Genomic DNA, 13,456 nt, shown 5'->3' on the forward strand with positions numbered 1-13,456 from the left:
CAATCATTAAAAAATCAGGAAACAACAGTTGTTGGAGAGGATGTGGAGAAATAGGAACACTTTTACACTGTTGGTGGGATTGTAAACTAGTTCAACCATTATGGAAAACAGTATGGCAATTCCTCAAGGATCTAGAACTAGATGTACCATATGACCCAGCCATCCCACTACTGGGTATATACCCAAAGGATTATACATTATTCTACTACAAAGACACATGCACATGTATGTTTATTGCAGCACTATTCACAATAGCAATGACTTGGAATCAACCCAAATGTCCATCTGTGACAGAATGGATTAAGAAAATGTGGCACATATACACCATGGAATACTATGCAGCCATAAAAAAGGATGAGTTTGCATCCTTTATAGGGACATGGATGCAGCTGGAAACCATCATTCTTAGCAAACTATCACAAGAAGAGAAAACCAAACACCGCATGTTCTCACTCATAGGTGGGAACTAAACAATGAGATCACTTGGACTCGGGAAGGGGAACATCACACACTGGGGCCTATCATGGGGAGGGGGGAGGAGGGAGGGATTGCATTGGGGAGTTATACATGATATAAATGATGAATTGATGGGTGCTGACGAGTTGATGGGTGCAGCACACCAACATGGCACAAATATACATATGTAACAAACCTGCACGTTATGCACATGTACCCTAGAACTTAAAGTATATATAAAAAAAAATAAATCAGATGACTGACCATATTATTCTTGAGCTCCTATGCATGTATCTATTCAATGTTTTTACATACTTCCACAAAATTGTATGTTCTATAGTTTTCATGAAACATACCATGAGTATTTTCCATTTGTTAGTCTTATTCCCTCCTACACGTTCTCCTTAATAATTTTTCTCTTAAAAAAAGCAAAAGTCCACCAAATATCTTTTATCTGAGTATCGTAAGGTAGAAACCTTGGGTAAAAAGTCATTCCCCAATTAAAGGGAGTGCAATTTTTCATTTATGAAAAAACACAACTGGGGGATATTTTAAAAAGGAGTCTTCAGGTTAGTTGCTTTTGAATGTCTTATTTACGGTATCATAAAAAATAAATATACAAGATGACTTATATCGCCTCCAAATAAGAAATGAGTCAATGCTACCAGCATAAAATGTTCACATACCCACCCACCATAAAAGGGAAACTGGCCTCAGAACATTTTACAAAAAAGCATAATGTTATGGGCTAGTCTTGACAAATAGTGCTTTTACTTAATCAGTATGTTTTTGACAGCTAGGCACAGAACACTCCAGCAAGATTTCCCCAGTCCCTTAAAAAAGGAAGGCATTTGGTGGGGGTCAGACTGACTCACTGAAAGGTTTGGAGCAGGGAAGAGTGAGAAATCCAATCAGCCTGGCATCCTTACAAGGTGTGAGCCTTGTGTTAATACCATACAAAATAATTGTGTTGGTGATAGTAAGGATGAGGGAACAAGTGACATACTTTAAACTTGCAAAATAATCCAGGGAAAACCAAGGAGGCATTTCTACCTGCCAAGCTCTGGTAACTGCATAGAAAGAACATGTACTTTCAACCACAAAGACATTTATTACATTTTCTTTTTAAAAATTTATTACTTTTCCTCCTCTGTAACTTGTCATCCCAGAGCAAAACTAAAGAACTCTTCGGTCATCACCCAATAACATGCCCTTTAAATAAGAACATTGAGGTATTATTTTCCCGTTTGATTCTTGATTATTAATTCACACCAGCTACCACCCCTTCATGAATCAGAAGGCTGAAGGAATACACTATACATTAACATTAAAATCTAAAGGAAACCAAATGTCAAATTACTGTGGTTTTAGCCACAGACATTTCTATGGCACGTGCAATCCCTGTAGAAGATGCTCCCGAGAAGTTTGACAGGCTGTGTTCAGTATATCAAGAGAGCTATTACCCAACTTATAAAAATCTTTTTAATGTGCTGAACTCCAAAACTTTCTAAGAAATAAATGTTTTTAAAAAGGAGACTTGTGACTCTCAGCTTAAAATGGTGGACATCCAGTGGTGCTTTGACCCTGCCGTTTGTCCAGAACAGCAGCCCTAGCTTGGCCTTATCCACACCTTTGCGTGGTCTTCTCAACAGACACCACATACCCCAGGCCTCCCACCTGCAGTGGTACCCTGACCCTCTCAGCGTGCCAGCTGAGGCTTACATGTGCCCTGGATGGTTGCTTCCCGTTCACTTGACAACTATGAACAGATCCAACCTGGTGACCCAATGAACTCCACCATAAACTACTGAACCCTAACTGATTAGACCATGACTGATACAGTAATCAATATAGAAGCCTGAGGCCTCGGAAATGAAAACTATGGTAACCACTTTTGGTCTTAACTTGGACAAGAATCAACCTATTTATTAAAAGTAGCAGCTTCTAGGTCATTTTTTTTTAATACCTAGAGGTACTAAGCCCCATAAGCTTCTACTTTTCTACTTAGAGGTACAAATGATGACACTTAACATTAGTTATTTCAGGTTAAGAGCTGTCCATAATGAAAACAACAACAAAAAAAATCCCTCAGTACTTTCTGCACACTTACTAGAAAGGCACAAAGAGCCACTACAGAGAAAATATGAATTGATTTTAAAAGTGGTTAGGTCATAAACACATTAGCTTTAATACAGAAGAACAGGACCTCAGGACCTTCAGTTATTGTAGATGGAAAACACTCTTTGCATACAGAACTTCCAGCTGCAGCAACACAACTCAGAGGGCTATACATTGCAATGTAGTGAGCTTGAGCTTTGGTGCTGCACAGATCTGTGTTCAAATCCCAGTTGTGGTACTTTTGAGCTTTGGTCAACTTACATAATCTCTGAATTTGTATGTGTAATCTCTGAGATTCTATGTGGGAGGTAAACGTTACATCATCCATGATGATTGATAAGTAGCATACACTTCCCGCATATAACTGAGGAAATTTAAAAAGATAAGCAACCAGTACAGTGATTAATTTTCCCCTTTGCTTCCTCATTTTATAGGTAAGAATACTGAGGCACAGAAATAAGGTTTTGCCAAGAGCACAGTAACTTACAAAGCTGAAATTAGGCTTAAAATAGTCTTGATTTTAAGAGTATGCAAACTTGGGAAACAAAGTTATGTACAACGACTAGTAGTTCTACTGGGAAGAATAACTTATTAAGTTATGGTATTAAGTACCATCTTAAAAGTTTCTGATAAATACCATTCCCCATCAGACTGATGAGCTACTAAGTGTGATTTATGAGATTAAATATTTAAATTTAACATTTTATATTTCCATAATACTTCATTCTTTATAAAGTGCTATAATCAATGTTATTCCACTTGATCACAAGAGTCTCATCTTTAAAAGGCTCATCTTTTAGTAATAAGAGTGACAGAATTTCATAAACTAAGAAATTTTAAAATATACATTTTAGGTATAAAAAAAAGCAAATCATGACTAATTAATGATTTTGCTAAAAGTTTCTCAACTTTTAATGAAAACTCATTTTCCTTAATGGTATATATCATATAACAGAGGTTAAACTGAGAGATTTACAAAACATTCATTTTCCCAGGAAGAAAGCTGCTTGGACTTCTTGCAAAAAAAGCAAAGATAAGGATAGAATGTGAAAATAAAATTCATATAATCAAAGAAACAAGACTGCCACTAAGAGAGGGTAATAATTTTTCAAAATACATCTGCATACCTTATAGTTTCAATTACATGGTGCTTCAATATTGCAAGTCTAGACAAACTATATCCTCCCTCCAACCCTGTCTGCCCCCATCTCCTGAAACCAATGGAGACTCACACACACACACATTTTTGTAACATACAACTAAGTAAAATGATTTTATAGAAAGACTATTGCCTTTTCTATTCACTAAAAGTTTAAATGTCTACTGAAATATACTAATGTACATAATATAAATGTAATGTACATAATATAAATATAAATGTACATAACTTACTGGAATCTTATTCCTTTTCATACTAGTGAAAGTGAGCCATGGAGGACTGTGTTTTGGATGGGAAATTCTATCACTTATCTATAGTTTAAGTGCATTATCTGACTGAATACATCTACCCCGTATATTCATAAGACACCATAGCATGGTAACATGTCAATTTTTACCCATTTTCTCCTTTAAAGATGCTGACCTACTGCAGATCCTAATCAATTTACGCTTTCATTATGGCAAAATCTTCCAGTTCTTTTCTGACGACTGCGACTGCTATCCTCTTGCTGTTTTGACCTACTGACTTGCACATTATGGCCAGACTGATAAAAGTAAATCTGCACTGTCACTTCCTTCTTCAAAAATCAGTAAAAGTTTCCCACTAATAGCATCCCATTTAAATTAATGGTTAGTTCTTACCGGCTATACACTTGATTCTTTCACTTCACTTCACCTGAGACAAAGTCCATCATAATGCAGTATGTGAAGGACACAATTTCCTTGAAAACTAAGATTTAAGTGCCAATTTAACTTTTCTCCCACACTTTCACTACAATATATTACCTTACAGCACCACCTATCTTTCAATAAAAGCTTAACCAACAACTAGATTTACATTTAGCATAATGCCCGTGGGCTGGCCGATACAATTTAGTGTAAAATTAAGTCCAAAGTGCAAAATATTTTTTAAAAATCTAAAAATAAAAGTTTCATTCAACACTATATAAAACATCCATTAACAGTATATATAAAGTTCTTAGTAATGTTTCAAACCAAGGAGTCTGGCCAGTTATATACCAATGACTTAAATTTAGCACAAAATAGTGAATGTAACTAAAAATTGCAATCAGCGAGCAGAGCCATTCTGACTTATAAATTCTAATATTCATTGATATTTTCACATCTAAGTGTTGACTGGAATATGTGTTGACTTTTCCTTAGAAGTATTCCCAATATGTTAGTCATTTTCTCTGTTCAAACAAGAAACAAAAATGAAGAGGCAGAAATTATTTTTATATCATCTCAGTGTGATACCTATTATAAATAAATTAGTAGTATAATGTGAAAGGGGCCTGGTAGTACAGCACACAGTTCAAACCAAGTGTACCATACTCCTTTCTCAGTGTTATTCTTTGATCTCAAACTACAACAAAATTCTTTTTAGAAATGAAAACTTCCTTATCTAAACCACCTCATCAGTATAGAAATACCAGAGAAAATATTTTTGGTCATAATGAACAAGCATTTGTACCAAAAGCTGAGAAGTCAAACCATGAGAGGCAGGTGATTATATGAAAAGCCTGACTGTGAGGTCCATGAAGAATTAAAACATCTTAAATTTATACAGCTATTTCCCTTGTACAGTTCAACTCTCTAAAGCAGGCTGAGTAAATATTAATGCCCATTTCACCTACAGGGAAACAGATGCATTACTGCTTATGTATGTCAGTTCATGAAAAGCAGAACTCTGAGCCAGGCTTATTTATGGTTGCCTCATCATGTTCTGTTCCTCAGATATAAAAATTAAAACAAACAAACAAACAACAAAAACAATGGCCCAGCACAGTAGCTCATGCCTGTGTAATCCCAGCACTTTGGGAGGCCAAGGTGGGTCGACTGCTTGAGCCCAGGAGTTTGAGACCAGCCTGGGCAATATGGCAAGACCCTGTCTCTGAAAAAAAATAGAAAAATTAGCTGGGCATGATGACACATGCCTGCAGTCCTCAGCTACTTGGGAGGCTAAGGTAGGAGGATCACTTGAGCCTAGGAGGTCGAGGTTGCAGTGATCTGTGATCACACCACTGCACTACAGCCTGGGCCACAGAGCAAGACTCTGTCTCAAGAAAAAATAATAATAATAATTTCGATTAAAACTGACCTTGGAAATAATGTAACATAAAAATTATTTTGAAAATAGCATTCGGTTATAATTTTCAGTGTAACTGTTAATATGACAATTTTGAAGACTATTTTTTTTAAATGGCTTGTTAAACTGAGTTGGATAGTTGGATTAAGCATTTTCTTAATTAATACACCAGGGTGCTAATTATTTTAGAAGGCTCTTCTGTTAGGGTTTATAATTCATCATGTCATACCACACAACTTGTACTACAGACTTTCTTCTGGTGATTCATGTCAGCCGACACTAACATAAATCTTTTTGTGACAAGTTAAATTATCATTCATTACCATCCAATTTAAATACAGTTATCTTGACAGTTATAGGAGAGTTGCCACAAGAGAGAAGAAGCTCTTCTAAACTTTATAATAATTAGTGAAAATTTCATATTAGTGGAATAAAAAGAGTAGTTCTCATCTGTTTGGTTTCGTAAGTCTTCTATTCTCTTTCCAAAGTTTTACATTTCCTATCAGTTACTTTCCTAATGTCATACTAATTTGAAATTCCTTCTTTCCTCCTGTAGAGTCCTTTTTAAGGTGTTCTAGAAAAACTACTAATCAACTTCAAGGTTTACTGAACTTTTGTGTTTTAACATTTAAAATATAATCGAAATGTTCATATTTTCTCACATTTTACTGCACAATACAAAACTGATTTAAATGCATTAAGAAACAACATTTTCTTTTTAAATAAACACTAACAAAATGTTTGGCAAGAGATAACACAATTTATTTAAATATATTCTGACTCAAGATGAAGGCAAGCAGTTTACCTAGAAAGGTTTACATATTTTAGCTATAGATTTTCATTGAACCATTTTTCTGAAATGTCATTCTTTTCATTCCTGCTTCTTTTATTCTCTCTCTTTAGAAGTTCACAGTGTTATACAAGTGAAAAACAAGACAGATAGAAACCACCCTAAACATAAGGCTTTATGTACATGAAAAATTCAATAATGTTGCCATAACCCCTAATACAGTGCGATCCTATTTATTTATTATCCAGAATAAACTTCTGTACATATTAAATTCTTCAAGTATATCTAGAGCAGTGCTTGTAAAAGTGAGGTCCCACTGCTAAGTTAATGGCCATCTCTTTGAAGATCACTTCTACCTTCAACACAATTATGGTAGAGTTCTAATAGTTTTTTTATTTTACATGTATTATACATTCTCAAATATTCTAAAATGCTCAAATGAGCCAAACGTATACTTTGATTTACATCTAGTTTAATATTCCCTTTATACAGCACCAGAGGTTAAAAATGGATCTGAGTAACCAAATATTCTCTTTCCTTTAATAGTTAGAGTTTATCATCATTTATTTCTATAACAATAAACCCAAATTGAAGATGAAGACACCCTGGGCCAAATGCTTTCATCTTAAATAAATAAACATTTCATCCATTTCATACTTAAATACCAAGTTGTTTTCCTATAACATATGTTTCTTGGTAACAACTACTGAATCAACTAAGCTGAACAGCAACTTCTTATCTTTGAGGACTAGGCAAGTCGGATAGGATTTTCTAGGTTTGCTTTAAAACTTTTAAGAAACCTGGTTGCCAGTTCGTCATCAACCACTCGACTGTCACTTGACATTGTGACTGTTATGAGCTGGCGCTGCTGCAGTTTGGCATTTCCCTCTTCATCCTCAGTGAGCTTCAGCACAGGTCGGAACCTCCCAACCGCCAAAATGCAGGCCTGAGGAGGGTTAATCACTGCAGTAAATTCATCGATGCCAAACATCCCCAAGTTGGAAATACTAGGGGCGAAAGAAAAAGCTCTGAGGGAGGCACGTCCTTAATCAAAGTTCCCTTTCCCCGAAGCACATATTTTATATATATTTTACTAGGCAGTGTAGTAAGGCAAGAAAAAAATATATTAAGTAATGAAAAAAGGAAAAATTTAGTATTCACAAATAAATTAATTGTGTACATAGGAAAAATAAGACTCTACAGATAACTAGTAAAATTAACAATTTAGTTAAGTCATCAGATAAAAGGTCAATATAAAAATCCATTTTATATCTAGAGTCATGTCCCACATAATGAAAGATCACATATCCAATGGTGGTTTTACAAGAGTATAATGGAGCTGAGGAATTCCTATTGCCTAGTGGCATCATAGCTGTCATAACATCATATAGCAATTACTTTATTTTAAAAATAAATTTAGTGCAGCCTAAGCGTACAGTATTTATAAAGTCTACAGTAGTGTATAGTGATGTTCTAAGCCTTCACTCATTCACTGATTCATCCAGAGCAACTTCTAGTCTTGCAAGCTCCATTCATGGTAAGTGCCCTAAACAGGTGTACCATGTTTTACTTTTTACATTTTTACTGTACATTTTTAAAATGTTTAGATACCCAAATACTCATCATTGTGTCACAACTGCTTACGGTATTCAGTAGAGTAACATGCTGTACAGGTTTGTAGTCTAGGAGCAAATGGCTATATCATACAGCTAAAGTGTCTACACACTGTACCATTTAGGTTTGCATAAGTACACTCTATGATGTTTGCATGATGAAACTCCTAACAATGCATTTCTCATATCCCCATCATAAAGTGGCGCATGACTCTATATAAGTTGCTATAATTAGAAAATAAAAAATTAAAACAATATCATTTATAACGGTATCAAAAAACAAATACCAAAGAATAAATCAAATGAAACATATACAAGACCTCTACACAGAAAATTATAAAACATAACTGAAAGAAATCAAAGAACTGAATACACAATGGTTTCTACCATATTCACTGGTTAGAAGACTCAATATTGTCAGAATGTCAATTCCCAAACCATCAAAAGACTTAATGCAATCCCAATCAAGATTCCAGCAAGATAGGGGTGTGTGTGTGTGTGTGTGTGTGTGTGTGTGTGTGTGTGAAAAATGGCAAATCAATTTTACAATTTATTTGGAAATACGAAAAGCCAGAAGACAATTTTGAGGGCGAATAAAACTGGAAGCCTTCATTACCAGCTATGAAGAGTTGTAGCTTGGTGGTAGTAAACAAAGGATCAACAAACAGGCCAGTGGAAAAGAATAGCACAGAACCAGACCAACACATATATAATCACCTTTTCAATGCTATGAAAAAGGAGAAATCAGTATTCAATACATGATGTTGTGTAAATTTACTATCCATGTGGGGAAAAAAGAGAACTTTAAACTTCACATTATTTACAAAATCCAATTTCAGATGAATTGTGATCTACATGTGAAAAGTAACATAAATGCTTTTAGAAGATAACACAGAAGAGTAACTTCATAACTCTGGGATAGGCAAAAAATCCTAACAGAAAACGAACAGTATCAACTATAAAGAAAAATACTGATAAACAGGAATTCATTAAAATTCAGAACTTCCTTTCATTAAAAAAAATCACTGAGAGAGTCGCAAAGGCAAGTCACAGAGTGTGAAAGCTATTTGAAACAATATATATCCTACAAAGGTCTGTGTATCCAGAAATAAGAACTATACATCATTTTTTAAATGAATACCAGACTGCAATGGGCACTTTATCTCATGAATTACCAGATACCCAAATGGCTGATGAGTGAAAAGTAGTCAACATCACTAATTTGCATTTCCCTACAAAGAGTACCATTACATACCCCAATAATTGTTAAAATTTAAAACTAACATTATTAAACACTGGCAAGAATGTGAGGCAACGGGAATTCTCAGGACTGTTGATGGAGGTGTAAATTTGTATAACCATTTGGAAAATTGTTTGGCAGTATCTGCTAAAACTTCTAACTTAGGAATTCTACTTTTAGGTCTATACAACAAAAAATGTACATATATTCACCATAAGACACCAATAAGCATGTTCATAGCACCATAATTTGTAATAGCACCGAACTGGAAGCAACACAAATGCCCATCAACAGTAAAAGGAATTCTGGTATATTTATACAATATATTATATACTGCAATAATAACAAACAAGTGGTTGCTTCACATAGCAATATAGTATCACAGATATTAATACTGCAGGGTCAGATACTAAAGAATACATAATATTTATCATTCCATGTTAGTCAATGTCCAATGAATGTTTAGTTCAACACTAATAGGTTCCTACTAGCTTTAATATGAAAGCCTGACTAGTCTGAAGAATATTTCCAGATATTCTATCGTCTAAATATTTGTAGCTTAAATTTTAAAAAACATTTCAGATAAATGAAAGGCTGACAGGGTATTTATAAGTCTTATATCTAACTGTTTGATGCTATGGATAATTAAGAGTTTAAATTTTACCTAAAAGATCCTCCTTGGTATTCTTCAGGCAATAATTTTCCATCTCTTGCTTTCTTTGATAGAGCCTGAGAAAAATACAAACAGAATAGGACAACCAACAAACTGTTACACAGTTGATCTTGTCATTTGAAATATTTGTAAGTCATACACTCTCATCTCTGATATGCCTGGATTTGATTTTATGTTACCTATATAAAAATAATTTTCTCTAATTATAAGAACAAACAAGAGCACAGATAATTCAAGAAACTAAAGCTGTTAATCAAAACTCTAGAAAAATTACTTCCTTTAATAATTTTTCAAATATGGGAATTACCCTGTGTACCATCAATTACTATGCAGAATGCTTTAGAGCTTCCTATATGCACAATGAAATTTTCTATTTTGCCTATAAAACTTTATTGTAAGAAAAAAAATACAAGAATACATTCTCATCAACCTAGTGTTTTTGTTGTTGTTGTTTTGTTTTTTGTTTGTTTTTTTTTTTTTGAGAAGGAGTCTCACTCCGCCGCCCTGGCTGGAGTGCAGTGGCATGATTATGGCCTATTGCAATTTCCATCTCCCAGGTTCAAGCAATTCTCTTGCCTCAGCCTCCTGAGTAGCTGGGATTTCAGGTACCCACTACCACGCCTGGCTGATTTTTTTGTATTTTTAGGAGAGATGGGGTTTCACCATGTTGGTCAGGCTGGTCTCCAACTCCTGACCTCAAGGGATCCACCTGCCTCGGCCTCCCAAAGTGCTGGGATTACAGGTATTAGCCACCATGCCTGGCCAGTCTAGTGTGTTTTAAATAAATTATCCAATGGCAACCAAAGTAGCATATCCACAATCCCACAACCAACATTCCGTTTTTATTTTTCAGAGTTTGCTTCATCTTCATCCACAATCTCAATCCCACAATGATTATAAAAAATAAATTTTATATTCAATTGTTCAGTATTATATGTATCTTCTGTGTTGTCAGCCTTCAGAAATGATTTTTTTAATGTTTGTTCCTAAAGAATGCATCTGCCTAATTTACTTGGTTATTTCCCAGTGTTATAATTTGGTTCACGGTTTCTTCTGAATTATTTCAGGTAAATTTTCAGAAGTGGAATTATAGTGCCCTAGAGAATAGACTTCTTTTGGTTCCTGATTCTACAGCAAAATCACTTTCTGAATACGCTAGTCCAATTTATACTGCCACAAGGAATATAAGGATGTACTTGATTCTTATCACTCTTGACCATACTGATTTCTAAAAACCTTAGAGAAGACAAGACAGATGACACATTAGTTAAATTTTCCTCTCACTTGTATTTGGAATTAACCACATTTCTGTTAATTTTTAATTTTCAGTGCTTAAAAGCAAGGGAACAGAGGTTGAGTCATCATATATAAAAACTTAATAATGAATTAATTTAAGAGGAAGGATACAGAAAAATTAGGTCACTGTCATTTGGGTAGATAAAATAAATGTGGAGTTTACTTAATATTTTGTATTGCATAGGCAACATAGGCACTATTACAATCACAGTTGGTAACTTTAACTCATAGATGATTTAATTTTTTAAAATTAAAAGTCTTTAAAAATATCAAAAATCTAAAAACACATTACTGCAACGTACTGCCGATGGAAAAAATTACAGGTGTATGCTGTTTGCAAAAAATGAGATGAATTCTGACTTATATAGTTATTGGAATAACAGGAGAGAGAATAATCTACGAATGCATTTTTCCTCCCTTAAGCAATGTAACTGTTCACATGATTTGAAAAGACACATATATGAACTTTGAAAGGCATTTTCTAAAGGCAGATGATCTCAGCATTATCCTGATGAATTACCACACTGCAACAAATGAAAAAAATTCATTCTAATAACTAGATTGCAAGCACACATACTAAAAACAAAAACTCTGTAGATCCTAAATATATCAATAGGAAATCCCTGTCAGTGAACTCGAGTAAGAGTCTGAAATAGGTATGGAGTCTGAGAGGGATTGTTGGTTTTATAAATTTGTAATTATCACTGGGATCCCCTGGCAATGTGGACTCAAAATCAAAGTACATGTTACCTGAAGCATCCAGCTGAAAGAATAAAAAACGACCACTAAATATTTCTATAATACATCAAATGCCTTGCTAATTCATTCAAAAAAATTTACTGGGTACTTATAAGGTAAACTTTGCCTCTGCCTTTTAATACTGTTATAAGTAATGAAGAATTAAGAATAACACGGGATCCAAGGTGTGTTACTACATTACTTTATTCAAGGAATACCAACTTGAACTTGGCTGCAGTATGCCTACAGCCCCCACACTGGCATCCTTGGGATTACTGAGGGTCAAGAAGTAAATGCATAGTACAGGTGTTCTTCACCTGGGGTTCATGGATGAATCTGCAGAGAGCCACAAACTCTTGAAAAATTAATTTCAATGAAACAGGTTTTCCTGAAATTTGTTTTAAAATAAATTCACCAAGCAACTACTGTATCCCAAGCACTCTTCTAGAATTAGATAAATGGCAATGGACAGTGCACATCAGACAGTAGAGAACACAGAAGGGTGAACAAATAAATAAACAAGGTAATTTCAAAGACTAATAAACCATATGAAGACAATAAAACAGGGTAATGAGATAAAGAGTGTGAGGAAACTATTTCAGCTATGGAAGCTGCAGAAGGCCTAAGACATTAGCAACTGAACTGAGAAACCAATGATGAAAAACAGCCAGCCAAGTGACGATCAGAGGGATGTGTATACTGGATAGTATGTCTCTTAGTGAGAATCCAGAGCTCAACCTGTCTATGATCCCACAGTCTTCTCAAAAAGTCTGCTCCTGCCTCACCAGGTAGAGAGCCTTGGTCTCTTTGCTGCAGGTTCTCTTATCCACTGCCTACTTGCTAAGACCACAACCTCACATTCCTCAGGGAATCTTCACTGCTTCTTTGGCAGAGTACTCTCCCGTGTGACTCAGGTCTCTTCTTTCTTAACTCTTTTTTCCTCCCAGTTGCATACAGTAGTTCCCCCTTATCTGTGGGGGATATTTCAAAGACCCACAGTAGGTGCCTGAAATGGCAGATAATACTGAACTCTACACCTACAGTCATGTGCCGTCTAAGGACACTTAAGTCAATGACAGACATATATGACAGTGGTCCCATTAAGATTACAATGGAGTTGAAAAATTCCTATCACACAAATACGTACCATTGTAGCACTATTTCCTTATACTATTCAGTACAGTAATCGGTTGTATTGCAGGTCTGTACCATACAAAGCCTAGGCGTGTAGTAGGCTATCCCATCTAGGTTTGTGTAAGTATACTCTACGGTGTTCACACAATGC

General features: G+C 35.0%; 1 protein-coding gene across 4 annotated transcripts in view; it reads right to left on the reverse strand.

Moving 5' to 3' along the window:
• Nucleotides 1–13,456, reverse strand: part of PDHX (pyruvate dehydrogenase complex component X) — a 101,291-nt gene that overhangs the window by 20,995 nt on the left and 66,840 nt on the right. Inside the window, exons 10-11 of one of the 4 annotated variants that reach the window (XM_030917800.1) lie at nt 10,129–10,193; nt 6,560–7,618 (exon numbers count right to left, since the gene is read on the reverse strand). In XM_030917800.1, coding sequence (XP_030773660.1) covers nt 7,360–7,618; nt 10,129–10,193 — 324 coding nt within the window. In that variant the 3' untranslated portion in view covers nt 6,560–7,359. Of the gene's footprint in view, nt 1–6,559; nt 7,619–10,128; nt 10,194–13,456 lie in introns of those variants that run through there. The other 3 variants (XM_010358372.2, XM_010358371.2, XM_010358373.2) reach the window with 3 other exon arrangements.

This window comes from Rhinopithecus roxellana, chromosome 15, assembly GCF_007565055.1.
Source record: "Rhinopithecus roxellana isolate Shanxi Qingling chromosome 15, ASM756505v1, whole genome shotgun sequence".
Classification (NCBI taxonomy): domain Eukaryota; kingdom Metazoa; phylum Chordata; class Mammalia; order Primates; family Cercopithecidae; genus Rhinopithecus; species Rhinopithecus roxellana.